The 17131-nt window shown below is 37.5% G+C and overlaps 1 protein-coding gene across 8 annotated transcripts in view; it reads left to right on the forward strand.

Moving 5' to 3' along the window:
• The window catches only part of LOC105039012 (proteasome activator subunit 4), a 63617-nt gene that overhangs the window by 10130 nt on the left and 36356 nt on the right, over positions 1–17131 (forward strand). For all 8 annotated transcript variants that reach the window (XR_012133905.1, XR_012133906.1, XM_073242574.1 and 5 more), the window contains 11 exons: positions 5184–5300; positions 5455–5522; positions 5626–5727; positions 5824–6040; positions 6250–6480; positions 6561–6688; positions 6806–6923; positions 7031–7246; positions 7322–7471; positions 7614–7690; positions 7800–8017. Coding sequence is in view for 6 of the 8 variants with exons in the window: in XM_073242574.1 (XP_073098675.1) it covers positions 5184–5300; positions 5455–5522; positions 5626–5727; positions 5824–6040; positions 6250–6480; positions 6561–6688; positions 6806–6923; positions 7031–7246; positions 7322–7471; positions 7614–7690; positions 7800–8017 (1642 nt within the window). In the remaining 2 variants the exon portion in view is untranslated. The remainder of the gene's footprint in view (positions 1–5183; positions 5301–5454; positions 5523–5625; positions 5728–5823; positions 6041–6249; positions 6481–6560; positions 6689–6805; positions 6924–7030; positions 7247–7321; positions 7472–7613; positions 7691–7799; positions 8018–17131) is intronic.

Raw genomic sequence — 17131 nt, forward strand, 5'->3', positions numbered from 1 at the left:
GACGGAAACAATCTAATGCTAATCCTATAAATAAAAAAAGAGAGAAGATACATGTCCACTATAATTTTGTTGAAAGGGGTCATGATTCATATGGGATCTAGAAGTAGAGGAAGGCATCGAAAGACATCCTATGGTAGGTATTTGTTGTCTAGCACCTTTTTACTAGAAGGTTAGAGTTGGAGATGGTTAAGGTCTGCACCAAACCATATCAAGGGTGAGTAGTTATAAAGTGTAGGAAATTTATGTAGCACCCTGTTTTCAGGTACACTTTGAGTCCTTTTTTGTAAGTTAGAAATCTGATATATATTCAGATGTACAAGTCTGTTGTTATGCATATATTACTTCCAAGCGTTTTTCATTTGAAGTCAAATTATAGATTCAAATGCAACCTAGACTTCAAGGGCCACAACTTGAAATGCATTAGGCTATTATTTGATATGTCTCAACATGACCAGGCTATGTTGAGGTGTTAAATGCAATATATTTGTTGGCTGTGACCAACTTTATGAGGCTTGTGCAATGTTATATAAAGTTACGATATTTTGATGTTTTCCTTATTTTATTACATGCACTATGATGTTTAGCTATGACCGACTTTTTCAGGATTGGGCATCCTATATGAATTTAGGACATTTTAGTCTTTTCCATATTGTACTTCAAAGTAGCAAAGTTATTTTTTCTTTGAGTTAATATTTTGTATAGGGATTGTTAGAATTATGATTTATTTAGGAAGTTTTCATTTAATGATCGAGCAGCCATTTATATAGCCAGCAATTCTGTATTCCACGAGAGGTCCAAGCACATCGAAGTAGATTACCATTTCGTAAGAGATGCTGTGATGAGCAAAACCATCGTAACACCATTCACTTCATCATCCGAGCAGTTAGCTGACATTTTGACCAAGTCTGTCTTTTGGTATTTTCAAATCCATGTGTAACAAGCTGGGTATGTTTGATATATATTCTCTAGCTTGAGGGGGAATGTTAGAATTATGACTTATTTAGAAAGTTTTCATATGGGAAGGATATATTTAATGTCTTTAAACATAGTATTTACTGCTTTCCGTATGTACTTGTTTTCCATCTATTTCAAGTGATGGGATCTTATCAATGAATTCAATTCCTTGGGGCTCATCCTTTCTAACAGGGATAAATTCTTGATAAACCTATTTAAAACAATACTTAGGAAGTTGTGAACTTTTCTTATCAATGGGATATCAAAACTAAGCTTCAAGATTAGTTGAACCATGCCGAACCGGCTGGTTCGGGGTGTATGGAACGAAACCGGCTAGTTCAAGATGTATGGAACCAAACCGGTCAGTTATTGGTATGTTCAGCCCTCTGGTTTGGTGTATATCTATCTATATATACCTATATCTAGATCTAGATCTATACACACACACACACACATACATACATATCTATGTATGTATATATATATATGCATATACATACGTGCATACATATGTATGTATGCATGTATGCATATGCATATACATACATACATACATAGATATCCATGTATGTGTGTGTGTGTGTATGTATGTATGTATCTATATACATACATATATAGATACATACATATATATACATACATATGTAGATATCTATCTATATATATACATACATATATAGATATATATCTATATATATACATACATATATAGATATATATCTATGTATATATATTCATACATATAGATATGTATGTATGCATGTATATGTATGTATGTATGCATGTATAGATATGTATGTATGTATGCATGTATATATATCCATACATATATATGTGTGTGTCTATATATATATATATATATGTATGTATGTAGAAATATATGTATGTATGTGTATATATGCATGTATATAGATATATGTGTGTGTGTGTGTGTATATATATGTATTATGTATGTATGTATGTATGTATATATGTATGTGTGTATGTATGTATGTGTGTATATATGTGTGCGTGCACGTGTGTATATATATGTGTGTGTGTGCGTGTGCGTGCGTGTGGGTGCGTGCGTGCGTGCATGTGTGCGCACACACGCACACACACACACACACACACATATATATATAAAGGGTGGTTTTTTGTTGTAGCCTTCAACTCTCTCACTTGATTGTGGTTTTGAAGCCCTCTGACTCCCCAAAGCGGCGAAGCCTCCCACTTTGAAGACCTAAGCCCCAAAGCCTTGGTGTCTTTTTCTCCCCCTCTCTCTATCCCCCTCTCTTCCTATATTTCCATCGCCAGATCGGAAGAGTGATGGCTTGAACTTCCTCCCTCTCCCTCTCTTTCTATCTCTATCTCCGCCTCTATCCTTTAGTTGTCGTTGTCAGTCGAGAGCCTCGAAGCTCCGACAGTTCAAACTTCCTCGATCATAAGCTCCAAAGGCCCCCATCCCAAGTAAGTCTCTGCCCCCTCCCCTTCTTGCTCTCTATCTATCTCTCCCCCTTCACCTCTCCCATTGCATCTCTCTATTTTGATGGGTCCTAGAATGGCATGGTGCGGACCCTACCATACCATGCCAATTTCCAACCAATACGAGCACCAGCACTGGTTTGGTGAACCTTGATAAGCTTGGTGTTGGAGAAACCCGTTAGGTGTGACTTAAGAGGGATTTGAAGGATTACTAACATCATGTTTCGGCCAAGAAAAATTTGAGATCTCTAGCTATCACTTTACCATTTGTCATTTTAATGATCTGAAAAAAATTCACTTGTTCCTTGTAAATCTATTGTTCCTGCATCTTTTGCAAAAATCTTTAGCTAACTTGCCCTTAGATTGTCTGAATTTTTTTTTCTACGTAGTTAATTGAAGTCATTCTGATAATTTTTCTTATAAAATCAGTTGGTTGACATGTGCTTTTAGACTTTAGTGATCTTTCCTACCTAATTGAACATTCTTTACAAGGATGTTCAACACCGTTTTCTTTCATTTTTCAGAAATTTTCTGTATCCTTTTAACAAGTATCAAAATTATTTTTTGTTCTTATAATAACTAACAAATAAGAGCTATCCTACTAATCTAGCCCTTCTAATGTGCATATGCCATGTTATGCTAGCCATTTTTATGCCAGGTTGTACTTTTGGTAATCAACTAGGTACTCATTTAGTTAATGACGGTGTGTAGATATATCAAATGGCCAATTATGAACTTTGTTACATACAAGGTTTAGTCCCGGCCTTTCTGTCCCATTCCTATTAGAAAACGGAATCCGGACGGGGTCGGGAATCCAAAACCCATCCATGCAGGCAAAGAAGAAGAAAGAGAAAAGAAAGAAAGGAAGATGAAAAAAGAAAAAAAAGTGAAAGGAAAGAAGAAAAAAATGAAAGAAAGGAAGGGAGAAGAAAAAGGAAGGAAAGAAGGAAGAAAGAAAAGATAAAGAAGAAAAAAAGAATAAAAAAAGAAAGAAAAGAAGTAAGTAAAAGAAAGAATAAAGGATAGAAAGGAAGGTAGAAAAGAAAAGAAAGAAAAGAAGGAAAGAAAAAAAAGAAGGAAAGGAAAGAAGGAGAGAGATATGGAGGATATCTATTGGGATTAAGGTTCGCGTCGGCATCAGAACCCGTGCCAGCCGACCGACGATATGGGTCGGTACGGGTGCGTACCAGACCAAGCTGGTGCGAACTGACATAGTAGAAAAGAAGTGAATTGGGAGGAGGAAAAGAGACAGAGGGGAGGGGGAGGGAGAAGTGGGGAGAGTGCGACTGCAGGAGATGCCGTTAGTGGCCACAGACGGGATGCTAGCGCATTCGGAGGGCCGCCAAAGCTTCGCTTCATCCGTCGATCCTCGGTTGAGAGAGAGAGAGAGAGAGATAAAGATAGGGGGGAGCTGAAGAAAAAGAGAGAGGGGAGGCCGTCGGAGGGCCTCCGGCTGGCCGCTGTGGCCGTCGGATAGTGCAATCGTAGCCTCTGGTGCCGCGAGCGTGAAACAGGGGCGATCGTCCCTGTTTCACGGGGCTTTTTTTTAAAAACTGCGATTACAGTGAAGCTGGTAATGGATTTGTTGGCTTCACTATTTCTTAGATTTTTTTTTTAAAAAAATTCAAACAGTGAAATCGACAAATTCATTGTCGGCTTCACTGTTTATCTTTGTTTTTTAAAAAAGAACTGATGAGTGAATAGGGGCGGTCACTCCTATTTTGCGGTCGTGGCTCCATCTGTGCGTTTTCCGTCGCTTGATGGCCACGGCGGCCATCCGACATCCTCCGATGACCCCTTTGCCAGCCTCTCCTCCCTCTGGTACGATCGCTCCTCCCCTCTCTCTTGCTCGCTGGATTAAATATCCTATCGGACGAGCCGAGCTATGGAGGCCTCCGCGGCCCTCCGACGGCCTTAGTAGGCCACTGCCGGCCTCCGGCGACGTCGTGCCATCTCTCCCTCCCCTCCTCTCTCTCTTTCTTCCTCTCTTTCCCTTTCCCTCCTTTGGTGTGCTGTTTTCCTCGGACAAACCGTTCCGATTTGCCGTCGGGACGGCTTGGAACGCCCTGACCGAGATGGCTATTGGGACAGAATGGGACGGGACAGTGGACATCCCGTTCTATTGAGATACTGGGACACCTCCATCTAACGCGATTTAAAATCTTGGTTACATATATTTCATTTCTTATTTTTTTCTGTTCTATCTTTTGGCTTTTGTTCCCTTTGCTTCATGCATCTAATATGTAAGTTGGACCAGGAAGGTCTAAGATCTTGTCATTAATTGAAGGCTTGAAGCCATACCTAGAATTCTTTGAACAAGGTAAATCTTACTCTAGATTACATGTGATGCTTTTTTACGTTCAATGTTTGTCTATAACTCATTTAGTTGTTCTGTTATTGTGCTATTCAGTTAATTTATTTTGTTTGAAATGCTTCTTGGACTCTTTTGGGCTAGCACTTATATTTAGTACATGGTTTGTTGTGCTGATTGATAAGGTTGTACTGTACTGGTTGACTCGGTACAGCCCCTGTGATGTGTCAGTACCAAGGCATGTACCATACTGATGCTCGAACCTTGATTTAGTAAGATAGCCAATTGCATAAGTTAAACCTAGAAAGTAAAAAATCAACTTTTCATGTAATTTGCTATGTTTTTAAGCCTAAATGCATTTTGCCATTTTTCATTTTTCTTCATCTTCAGCCATGGTCAAATAGGCTGAAATTATATATCTGCTCTAATGTTATGCTATTTTTGGTGTGCTCAGGTTCCCATTTCAAATGAGAATGGATCATATCCCTTCCCTTTAGTGGTCCCTAGGAATACAAGGTTCTTGTTTTCCAGCAAGACAGGCGCACCTGCTGAGGCTATAGCAAAGTCAATTGTAAGATATCTTTTGTACTTTTATTATGCCAAATTAATTTGTCATAAGGACTTACGCATCCATCATAAGGAAATATGAATTCAATTGAAACTCTATTAAAATTGCATGGTATATTTTAGTTTGTTAACTTATATGATACATCATATTATTTCAGGTGCATCTCTTAAAGCCTGGTAGTTTGGCTCAAGAGTACTTCGAGAGATTGGCAAAATTATTAGAACAGTTTGTTTCTGACCTCTTTCAGATAACCTTTCGTTTAGAGATGTTTTTTTTGTGATATCACTTCCTTTCAGAATTAAATTGATGGTAGTTTCTGGCATTGTAGATATTACCATCCTTCTAATGGAGGTCGCTGGACCTACTCATTGGAGCGTTTCTTGTGGCACTTGGTGATTAGCTTCCAAAAGCGCCTTCAGGATGAGCAGCTGTAAGAATTCAATTTAGATTCTGATGCAAGATAGTTATAAATCCTCAAATTGCTTATTCCACGTAAATTTGTCTGATTAAAATTACATATACACAGTAAGACAAGTGAAAGCAAACAGGTTGATTCGTGTTTGGGAAATCTAGAAAGGGCTGCTTTTGTCAAAGTGGTACTGAAATTAATTGATCGTGGTCAGTATAGTAAAAGTAAATCCCTTTCGAAAACAGTTGCTGTTGCAACTTCAATTTTGTCATATGTGGAGCCCTCTTTGGTCCTTCCATTTGTTGCATCCAGATTTCAACTGGCCTTAGAGACTGTAAGTATTTCTTCTTTTATGCTCTGGAACTGACTAGCTTAGTGGTCTTCTAGATGAATCTAGCATTTCTAGATACTTATTACTTGACCACTTAATTTATTATAAACATCAAGATGTGACAACACAAACAATGATTTTCTTGAGGGTTTTCTTCTTTTTGAGCTTTTTCTTTTGATTCCAGCTGAGTTATATTTTTGTTTCTGAACAAGATGACAGCTACTCACCAGTTGAAAACTGCTGTCACATCAGTGGCATTTGCTGGCCGTTCACTTTTTCTTGCTTCTTTTTCTGCTCCCCCTCAAACTGATGACTGTGATACTGCTGATGCTTACATGGATCTTATAGTAGTATCTCTTTCGAATGCATTGCTTGGTATGGATGCTAATGATCCGCCAAAGACCTTAGCAACCATGCAATTAATTGGTTCTATTTTTTCCAATGTAAGTATCAATGTACATTTTGCATATGTGTCATTTTAATACATAGATATGTTCAATCTTATATTCGTTTGTAATTTCAGCTAGCTATGGTGGGTGGTAGTGATGATGGGCCTGCATTCCTGCAAACCATCCATTTATCGGAATGGCTAGATGAGTTCTTTTGTCGCTTATTTACTCTGCTTCAACATTTGGAACCAAGTAGTGTCGTGTGAGTATCTCCATTTATGGATTAGATGTCTTTACTCTATGTCAGTGCTTCTTCCACATTCATCCATACAGAAAATTCCTCACTGTTTAAATCATCTTTGTTTTATGGATCCTGCAGGAGTGAGGGCATCCAGACATCATTAAGATCAGGAACGTTTCTTGTTAAGGGCAGTTCATTCTATTTCTGCATGCTGGAAATCCTGCTTGGGAAATTGTCTGCACCTTTATTTAATCAGGTTTTGGTTTTTGTTATTCTTGTCAAGCTGTTTAGTTGCTATCATTTTCTTTTCTGTTTCAGATCATGGTAATTATAACTCCCTTTTCTCCTTTTAAAACTTTTCAGTCACTAAAGAAGATTTCAAAGTTCGTCCACACAAATATCCTTCCTGGGGCTACTGTAGAGGTTGGACTTCTTTGTTGTGCCTGTGTTCATTCTAATCCAGAAGAGGCAGCAATCCACCTTATTAAACCAATCCTAATAGGTATAACCACCTCATTAAGAGAAATGCCAGCTACAGCTTTTGGTGGAGGATCTTCTGGTGCATCATCTTCTACCAAGGTTTGTTTTATACCAAATAGTTATAATGTCCTATTTATTGCTTAATGTTCTGTTGTGAACTTCATTTAGTTGCAGGCTACACTTTCACCAGCCCTGGAAACAGCAGTTGAGTACCATCTAAAAGTTTTGGCAATAGCCATCAGTTATGGGGGTCCTGTGTTGCTTCATTACAGGGATGAACTGAAAGATGCAATTGCATCAGCATTTCGGGCCTTGTCATGGAAGGTTTTAAGCTAATTTTATGCTGCATCATTTTTTAATGACTACAAGTACTGAGTTAATTTTTTGATGCTCTATTTATGTTTTTTTTTATTTTTTTAAAATTCCTTTTAATTCTTGTAATGCTGAGGTAGTTTCCAAATGATAGGTCAATGGAGCTGGTGATCATGTCCTTCGCTCTCTCCTTGGAAGCCTGGTCCTCTTTTACCCCATCAACCAGTACAAGTATGCAGAAAATCATCATTTCCTGTCATTAGACATCATATATTTGTGCAAGCTAAACAGTTTCTGGTCAATGTTTTACATACACTGATGTATAATCCTGATTGTGTAGGCCTTTCTCTTGTCAGCAAGTTTCTTCTGTTTTGGAAGACTGGGTTTGCTCGAAAGATTATGGGAATGGGATAAAAAAGGAGAGCAATTATCTCCCCGAGTGGCACATTCCTAGTCAAGATGAACTCTCTTTTGCAAATGAGCTTTTAGATCTTCATTTTCAATCCGCTTTGGATGATCTGCTCAGAATATGTCAGACTAAGATGCATTATGAGGCACGTAAGTATAACATATGTGTTGAAGAAAGAGAATATATTTTTCATATTTCTTTCAGCCTCTCAAAGGGCCTTTATAGGCTATTGGATACAATATACTTGGACACATTGCTAGATACAATGAACTTGGACACATACTAAATATGGTGAGGCTACTAGATACAATGTACTTAGACAAATTACTAGATACAATGTACTTGGACACATACTAAATATGGTGAGGCTACTAGATACAATGTACTTGGACACATTACTACATACAATATACTTGGACACATACCAAATATGGTGAGGTTAATTCTAATACTCTCTCTCAAGCTGGAGCATATACATCAACTAAGCCCAGCTTGGAACATATAGTAGAAAACCTAGTAGAGTTGAGAGCTTTGGTGAAGATGTCTGTGAGTTGATCTGCTGAACTCGTAAAGGGTGTCATAATCTTGCCATTCAAAACAGCTTCTCGAATAAATGGCGGTCCACCTCTATATACTTAGTCCGCTCATAAAAGACTAGATTACTAATAATATAAATTGCTGCTTGATTGTCACAATGCATAACCATAGGCTTTGTATAGACAACCCCCAAATCCTCCATAAAGGACTTAAGCCACATCATTTCACAGGTAGTATGGGCCATTGCTCTGTACTCTGCCTTTGCACTAGATCTGGCCACCATATTTGCTTCTTGCTTCTCCATATGACTAAGTTTCCTCCAATATAAGTACAATAGTCAGAGGTCGAGCGTCGATCATCCATAGATCCTGCATAATCTGCATTAGAGTAAGCCTCGATGTCAAGATGTCCAGATTTCTTGAAAAGTAGTCATTTTCCTGGAGAGTCTTTTATATAATGAAGAATTTTGAGGGCTGTTGATGCGTGTCGTAGCACATCAAAATTAACCCTACTCACTACTATGTAGATAGGGTGAGTCGGGATCATATCCGCAGGGATCTTAGTTGATTGTTTCGAAAATTCAAAAGAAAAGAATAATAGATTGTAAGAAACTAAGAAAGAAACATGGAAATTGCAATAAAATTACTTTTTATTAATCAAATAAAGAAGCATACATAAAGAAAAAGAAATAAAACTGCGATACAAGACAACTGAACCAAGTTGATCTTGTTGCATCCGATGGTGGATGTGTCTCTTTGAATCCTTCGTCTTCCTCCGTGCAGACAGCGACAGGATGGCTGGAAGGCTTGGTACAGAAACTCCAAGGAAGAAAGGTAGACGGAGTATTGAAATATAGGAAAGAAAGGATAGCGGCATTAGGATTAAGATCTCTTCCAAATTTGTTGGAAGGCGTGCTAGGGTTAGTACCTCCCCTAGACTAATGGAGAAGAAAGGAGAGATGGGGGCAACAGCTCAGAGAGAAACTTAGGGTTGGCTTGATAGGAAGAGAGAAAGGAAAGAGCTTTAATGGAGGAGAGAAGGAGATGATCCCCACAAGGGGGCTGATGTCTTGAGAAAGGAGGGCTAGGGGTGCTATTTATAGAGTAGGGAGGCTAGGGTTTCATGAAAAGAGAGGTGGGAGCATGAATAAGGACCCTTGGATCTTCATATTGATTCTTCTTCGTTGATCTTTAAGTCGTGTTCATACTGGAATGGAAGCTGGTTGCTTGGTTCACTCAAGTCTGATCCAATTTGAGTCTAATTTGAGTCATATGAACCCAAACTCTCAATTACCTGCAAAATAGACTAGATAGCATCAAATTTTAATAAAATAACATCAATTATTACAATATTTAGTGTCTCTAGTCACCTAAATTAAGTATTCATCACACATCCCAACTTGAATTTTTACTCATCCTTGAGTAAAATAGATACATTAGCATTGTGCACCAAATTATCCTTGAATCGAAAGTTATCCTAGACATTTCTAGCTGTAGTGGATATCCGGCTAGACCATTAATAAGGTACTTCATTGGATTATCAATTCGATCCAATCAATGGTTGAGTATTAGCCATAGAAATTTTTAAAGATCTTCTTTCACCAACTTTTCACTATACTCTTTAAGTCCTCTAACTTGATGTGAGCAGGGTTTATTGTCGTCTTACAATTTAGTCTCCTTATTCTTTCTCTTTTCTTTTTTTTTTCTTTGTAGAAATATTTACATGTATAGTCAGTGCATTAGGTGTAAAACACCCCTTGATGCGAACTTCTAATTGACTCTCGTAGCGAGCTTCAGGCCAATGACTCTCAAACCAGTTGGTTTTAGGACATTAGGTGTAAAACACCCTTCAGACTTACTGACTCGAGTCAAAAAGGCTACGAGTTAAAAACTGACTATACAAGAAGTTTCTTCACATTCTCACCTTTTGATGTGAACAACAATGCTTACTTAGGCGAAGGAGTCCGGTTACTTAATGAGAAATGCTAAATTTTTTTTTATTTTATCTTTTTTTTATGTAATAAATTTTTTTTTTTGCACATCTCAACCTTTTCACCCATACCCTCATAAAGCAGATTCTTCATTGAGATGGTGGGAAGAAGATTCTAGAATCACTCCAAAATTTAGTCTGATCTAAATTCTCTCATTAATTGGGCGTCCTTAATAATTTCTTCCTCAATATCTCTAAAATTATCTAGACCGTTAATCACTCATTGATTAGGGTGCCTAGTTAACTTTAAATCAAGAAAAAAATTCAGATACACAAAACTAATTATTTTTGACCATACTCGAGGACTTAATTAAATTAGTTATTCTCCCCCCAACTTAATTTTTATTGTCCCCAATGGAAGAAGAGAATCATAATAAAATATAACAAGGAAGGATACCACTTGAGTTTAATGTGCGCATTCATTGTTAAGAGATCCTTCATTGCTGGATGTGGTGTGTTTTTTATTTCAGCTGGTGTGAATGTGGCTCTCCCCCAACTTGGCTATTAGCATCACTTATCCACTCCACTATAGAGATTCAACTTGACTAATTATTTTTTTCGAGATTCTTAAAAAAAAAACTAAAAATATTTCATAAGCTGGGTTGCCTCCCAAAAAGCGCTAAGTTTAACGTCTTCAGCCGAACGTTATGAGGGAGTTCCTCCTATAACTAACTTGGGTACGTCCCTCAAAGAGTTAAAAGGACGGCCAATCAGGAGGCCTCGTCATCATAGCAGAAAAACGTCTGTAGAGTGTTTTATGACGATTAGCCCGAACCAATAGAATGTACTGGGCAAGCATGCAATTCCAGGGACTAACAATATTTTCATAATTTTTCTGATGATTGAAAAGGGATTGTGTTTGTTGAATCGAGATTAGGGTTGATAGTTTAAGAGTTTCTTCAATTATAACTTGATCTACTCTGATCTCTATCGCGGATATGGCATGTTTTGGCATCATCTCTTCCCAGTCTATAGCATGGCACTTTTTTCAAATTAACACTAAATCTGTCTCCATACATCATTTTAACATCATAGAAAAATTTTGAAGACAGTCCTCGAAAGTAGTGCCAAAATAGAGAAATCAATCATAAAAATCTTAATATCATTGTCCCTCATTTTAGAGATATCCCATCCAACAGCTTCTTTATGTGCTTTAGAATATTTACAAGTTGGGCTTCTTGATTAGGGATCACTAGAAGGGTGTCAGTAGGTGCGTCAGAAAGTGGCTTCAGTTCTAGAGCAGGTGGTGATTTTAATAAGAAAGTTATTGAGAGGTTAGGTGATGGATCATATTTTTCGATCCAAAATAGGATAGTTTTAGGATAGGGCATATCGACTAGATCATTTGTTTTTGTGATATATCCATCATCGTCCACCTCGAAGTGAGCTAAATAGGGATCTAAAGAATCTTGGGAGATAATTATGGGTGTAACTTCTTTTATTATGTTATTCATTTGTGGTCCTTGGAAAGTCTCAATTAATTTCATTTCATCAATTTGTCTATCCTTCCCATAAAAAAAATGGGTGATTCTAGGGCATTTGGAAAGGGGGCGATAGGTAAGTAGAATAATGATGGAATTGGTTTATCCCACCATTCGAATTTTTCTCTAAATGTTTCTTAGTCAAATTATTTGTATTGATCGTTTTGGTTGTGCAGGATTGTTTTAGGACCATTTCATTTTGGAGAGTTATAATCGATTGTTCAGAAAAAATTACAGGGATATTAAAATTCTTAGTCAAGTATTCTCTCAGGATCACTCTCAGACTGACTAAGCAGCTCTTCTTCCTCCCTACTGATTGTAATTACTGATTGATCGATTTGAATTTCTATTTCGGCTAAGGATTGCATAAAGGAGTGAAGGAGCTGATTGGTGCTTTCAATCCTATCTAGTGCTTGCAGAACCTTCTCTTCAAATGATAGGCTATAGATAGTTGGAGAAAGTTGATATTGTGAATAGGGTAAGTTGTAATAAGATGCTTCTACAAACGTAGATCCTTGTATTGCCAGGGTACCCACTGAGTGTGAGTTCTACGAAAAATTTGGTTGAACCCCCCAACCTGGATTGTTATCGTTAAAGAATAGGTTATTTCCTGGTTCGTAGGCTATTTGGGTTTGATCTTGATAAACTTGCTCGTACCTAAACTCAAAAAATTGATGCACAGTTGGGCATTCAACTTGTTGTGAGGAAGAAAAGATGTAGAGAGAGAGTGTCTAATAGCTGGTAGGCAATTTAATTTATAAGACAACTTATCATCTCTATTGTAGAAATCCATATTTCTAGCACAGATCTAATTTATCGGATTATTCTTGATTGATTTCAAGAGATCTATGTCTAGATTAGAACAATACTCTTCTTTTTTTTTTTTTTAAGGAAGAAGGAGAGAAGATGAAGAAGAGAAGAGGAAGAAAGGAAGAAGTTCTAAAGATGAGAACCCTAAGAGAGTCCTAAACCTAGAGACAATAGATACGAAGATTATTTTTAATTATTTTTATTTTTTTATTTTTCAGATAAGTGATGCAATCAAATTAACTCTATCTTAGGGTTAATCTAGATCTAGACAGCTCCTAACTGCCAAGGTCACCTTTGAGCACTCCAAGTAAAAGGCTAGCCACTCAATTGGCCAGGTAAGTGTAAGATTGGTGGGGTCTCCCCGTTGCTTTCTTTAGACACCAACTGCGTTGGTCAGGTAAGCGAACGGAATCAATTAATGAACCACCTTTCTTGGGGATGTAATCTCTAAACCACTTTTCTAGACACCAGTTAAACTGACTAACTTGAACCCGGTCCAACTTTTAGGGTTTCTTATCCTACTGAGCTCAAGGATCCTTAGGGGTCAACGTCTAATTGATTTTAAATTAGAGGTTTAGGTCAATGCAATTGCAAGATGGTAGTTTGTGGGCCAAGGAAGGGTGATGAAATCTCTACCTTATGTTGATTAGGGTTTTGCCTTTAAGATTTTTTATGGAAATATGCAATGCAAAAAGAAAAAGTGTCCAAATATGTTAAGTAGCTTTTAAGATTTAATTGGTTTATTTATATTAGTCAAGTGTTATGTGGTGTCTTTGTATTCTTTTTATATTATGTTATCTTTAAGCAAGAAGGAATAAGAGGTAAGTTTTAAATTAGGTTAATTAGGTATGAGAAGATCTAGTAAATCTAATTAAATAGAAAGAAATAATGCTAAGATTAAAAGGTAAGTAGGTAGCCTACAAATAAAGCAACAAATTAAATCTACTTTTAGGACAATAAATTATTTTAAGCTATGGAAAGCAGTAAATCACTAGGAATAATGGGCAATAATAAATAAGGTAACTATTCACTATGCAAATAAAGTAATCTCACAGTTAAGAATAAAAGGTAACTACGTAATCTAAATAAAAAGTAAAGAATCTAATCCACTTAGGAAGCAGGAAATCACTAATTATATAAAGCAGTAAATTATTCTAACCTATAGAAAGTAGTAGATCATTAGGCTATAGAAAGTAGAAAATTTTTCTATGCGTGCAAATAAAGAAATCTAGATATAAAATAGTAAATCTACCATATACGAAAAGCAATATGAGGCAAAAATTTTAAAAAATAAATATAAGGTAATTAAGTAATTAAAGTAAATTAACCAATAATAAAAGGCAAATTACTAATTAGCAAAGTAAAGTACGAAAAGCAAGAGTGCAAGAGAAGGAAATAATCAATTAGAAGTATAAAGCAATAAAGCATATGAGGCAGTTAAGCAATCTCAAGTAAGAAATAAAAATCTAGAAAGTAGTAAATTTTTTTTATTATTTTTGGAGATTTTTTTTTGATTTTTTTTTTCAAAACAATCGCGTCAAGATCTCCGACAACAGCGCCAAAATTTGATGCGTGTCGTAGCACACCAAAATTAACCCTACTCACTACTATGTAGATAGAGTGAGTCGAGATCGTATCCGCAGGGATTTTAGTTGATTGTTTCGAAAACGCAAAAGAAAATAATAGTAGATTGTAAGAAACTAAGAAAGAAATATGAAAATTGTAATAAAATTACTTTTCATTAATCAAATAAAGAAGCATACTTAAAGAAAAAGAAATAAAACTGCGATACAAGACAACTGAACCAAATTGATCTTCTTGCTGCGTTCGATGGTGGATGTGTCTCCTTGAATCCTTCGTCTTCCTCTGTGCAGACAGCGACAGGATGGCTGGAAGGCTTGGTACAGGAACTCCAAGGAAGAAAGGTAGACGGAGTATGGAAATATGCGAAAGAAAGGATAGCGGCATTAGGATCTCTCCTAGGTTTGTTGGAAGGCGTGCTAGGGTTAGTACCTCCCCTAGACTTATGGAAAAGAAAGGAGAGATGGGGGCAACAGCTCGGAGAGAAACTTAGGGTTGGCTTGATAGGAAGAGAGAAAGGGAAGAGCTTTAATGGAGGAGAGGAGGAGATGATCCCCACAAGGGGGCTGATGTCCTGAGCAAGGAGGGCTAGGGGTGCTATTTATAGAGTAGGGATGCTAGGGTTTCATGAAAAGAAAGGTGGGAGCGTAAATAAGGACCCTTGGATCTTCATATTGATTCTCCTCCGTTGATCTTTAAGTCGTGTTCACACTGGAATGGGAGCTGGTTGCCTGATTCACTCAAGTCTGATCCAATTTGAGTCTAATTTGAGTCATATAAACTCAAACTCCCAATTACCTGCAAAATAGACTAGATAGCATCAAATTTCAATAAAATAACATTAATTATTACAATATTTAGTGCCTCTAGTGACTTAAATTAAGTATTCATCAGCTGTCTTCCAATGTCTGCTTTTTGGCTTGTGCATGTACTAGCTAACTAGTCCAACTGCAAAAGAAATATCTAGTCGTGTAATGGTGAGGTATATCAATTTTTCAACCAGTCGACGGTATTGAGCTAGATCTGAAAAATCCTCATCATTTTAAGAGGGGTTGTGACTGGTAACCATGGGAGTGCTAACAGGCTTACAGCCAAAAAGTTCGATTTCTACTAACAAGTCATGTGCATACTTTCTCTGAGAAAAACTAACCCCATCAGCACAGTAAGCAATCTTAAGACCTAAGAAGTACCTTGGCTTGCCAAGATTCTTGATAATAAAATGAGATTGAATATGTTGTTTGACTTCAGCTATGCCCTTAGTATCATCACCGGTGAGGAGGATATTATCCACATAAACTACAAGTACAATAATTCCTTGTGAACTTTTTCAGACAAAGATCGAGTGATCAAGCTGTGAGCATCGGAGCCCTACACTGGCAACAACCTTTGTGAATTTGTCAAACTAAGCACGAGGGCTCTGATAGATGACCTTGAGCTTGCATAGCCGATTCTTCCCGAGCAACATACCCAGGTGGTTGCTTCATATAGACATCCTCAAGAAGATCACCATAAAGAAATGCATTGTTAACATCCATGCGAAAAATAGGACAATCTCGATTAACAGCAACAGAGAATACAATCCGAACAGAATTCATCCGAGCTACAGGAGAAAAAGTCTCATAATAATCAATTTCTTAAGTTTGAGTAAATTCCTTGGCAACCAAGCGAGCCTTATATCTGTCAATAGACCCATTCGATAGGTGTTTGATGGTAAACACCCATTTGCACGCAACAGGTTAAACACCCACAGGAGGGGGCATAAGCTCCTAAGTATCATGACTGGTAAGAGCATTCATCTCTTCATCCATAGCGGCTTTCCAAGCTGGATCGGACAGTGCTTCCAAATAAATCCTGGGAATAGACACTGAGGATATAGACAAGACAAAATACCAAAAAGTGGGGCTGAAATGGTCTAGGGAGATATAATTAGCAATAAAGTGCATGGTACATATACGTTTGCACTTGCGTAGAGCAATAGGAAGATCAAGATCAGATACCTCAGGATCCGGATGCGAAGCCAGAGAAGGCAGATTGGACCAAACATGAGTTGTAGGTTTCTGACGGCATCGATAAACCTGCAAAACAGGAAGAGCTGTTAGCAGTGTCTTTGAGGGCTGCTCAGGATCCGAGGAAGGGATTACTTGTAGTGATGGAGCTGGTGTAGGTAGAGGAGGTCTAGACGAGGGTACCAATGGAGCCTTGGAAGGAGAAAAAAATGAGACAGACTCAAAGAAAATAACAACAGCAGAAACAAAGTGATGCCGGGCAACTGGATCATAACACCTATACCCCTTTTGTGTGCGGGAGTAACCCAAGAAAACACACTTAATAGACCGAGGGGATAGTTTGTCAATTCCAGAGCCGAGCAAGTGAATGAAGTAGATACAGCCAAACACTCGAAGACTTAGTGGAAACAAAGACTTGTTCAGATAAAGACAAGAGGAGGATGTCTGACCAATAAGAACAGAAGATGGAAGACGATTAACAAGATAGCAAGCAGTAAGAATAGCATCTCTCCAATATTTTTTAGGCACATGCATCTGAAACATCAAGGTACGGGCCATATTCAGGAGGGCACGATGCTTATGTTCAGCAATCCCATTCTGCTGAGAAGTATATACATAGGATGTCTGATGAATAATTCCATTAGAAACACAAAATTTTTTAAACAAAGAGCTTGCAAATTCTAAGGCATTATCCGTGCAAAGAGTCTTAATGGACATAGAAAATTGAGTCTTTATTTCCATATGGAATTCTTTGAATATACTAAAGACATCAGATCGACTCCGAAGAAGATATACCCAAGTGACCCGAGAACAATCATCAATGAAGGTAACAAAGTAATGAAACTCAAAACGGGATGAC

The sequence above is a fragment of the Elaeis guineensis genome, chromosome 1, assembly GCF_000442705.2.
Source record: "Elaeis guineensis isolate ETL-2024a chromosome 1, EG11, whole genome shotgun sequence".
In the NCBI taxonomy this organism is placed as follows: Eukaryota; Viridiplantae; Streptophyta; class Magnoliopsida; order Arecales; family Arecaceae; genus Elaeis; species Elaeis guineensis.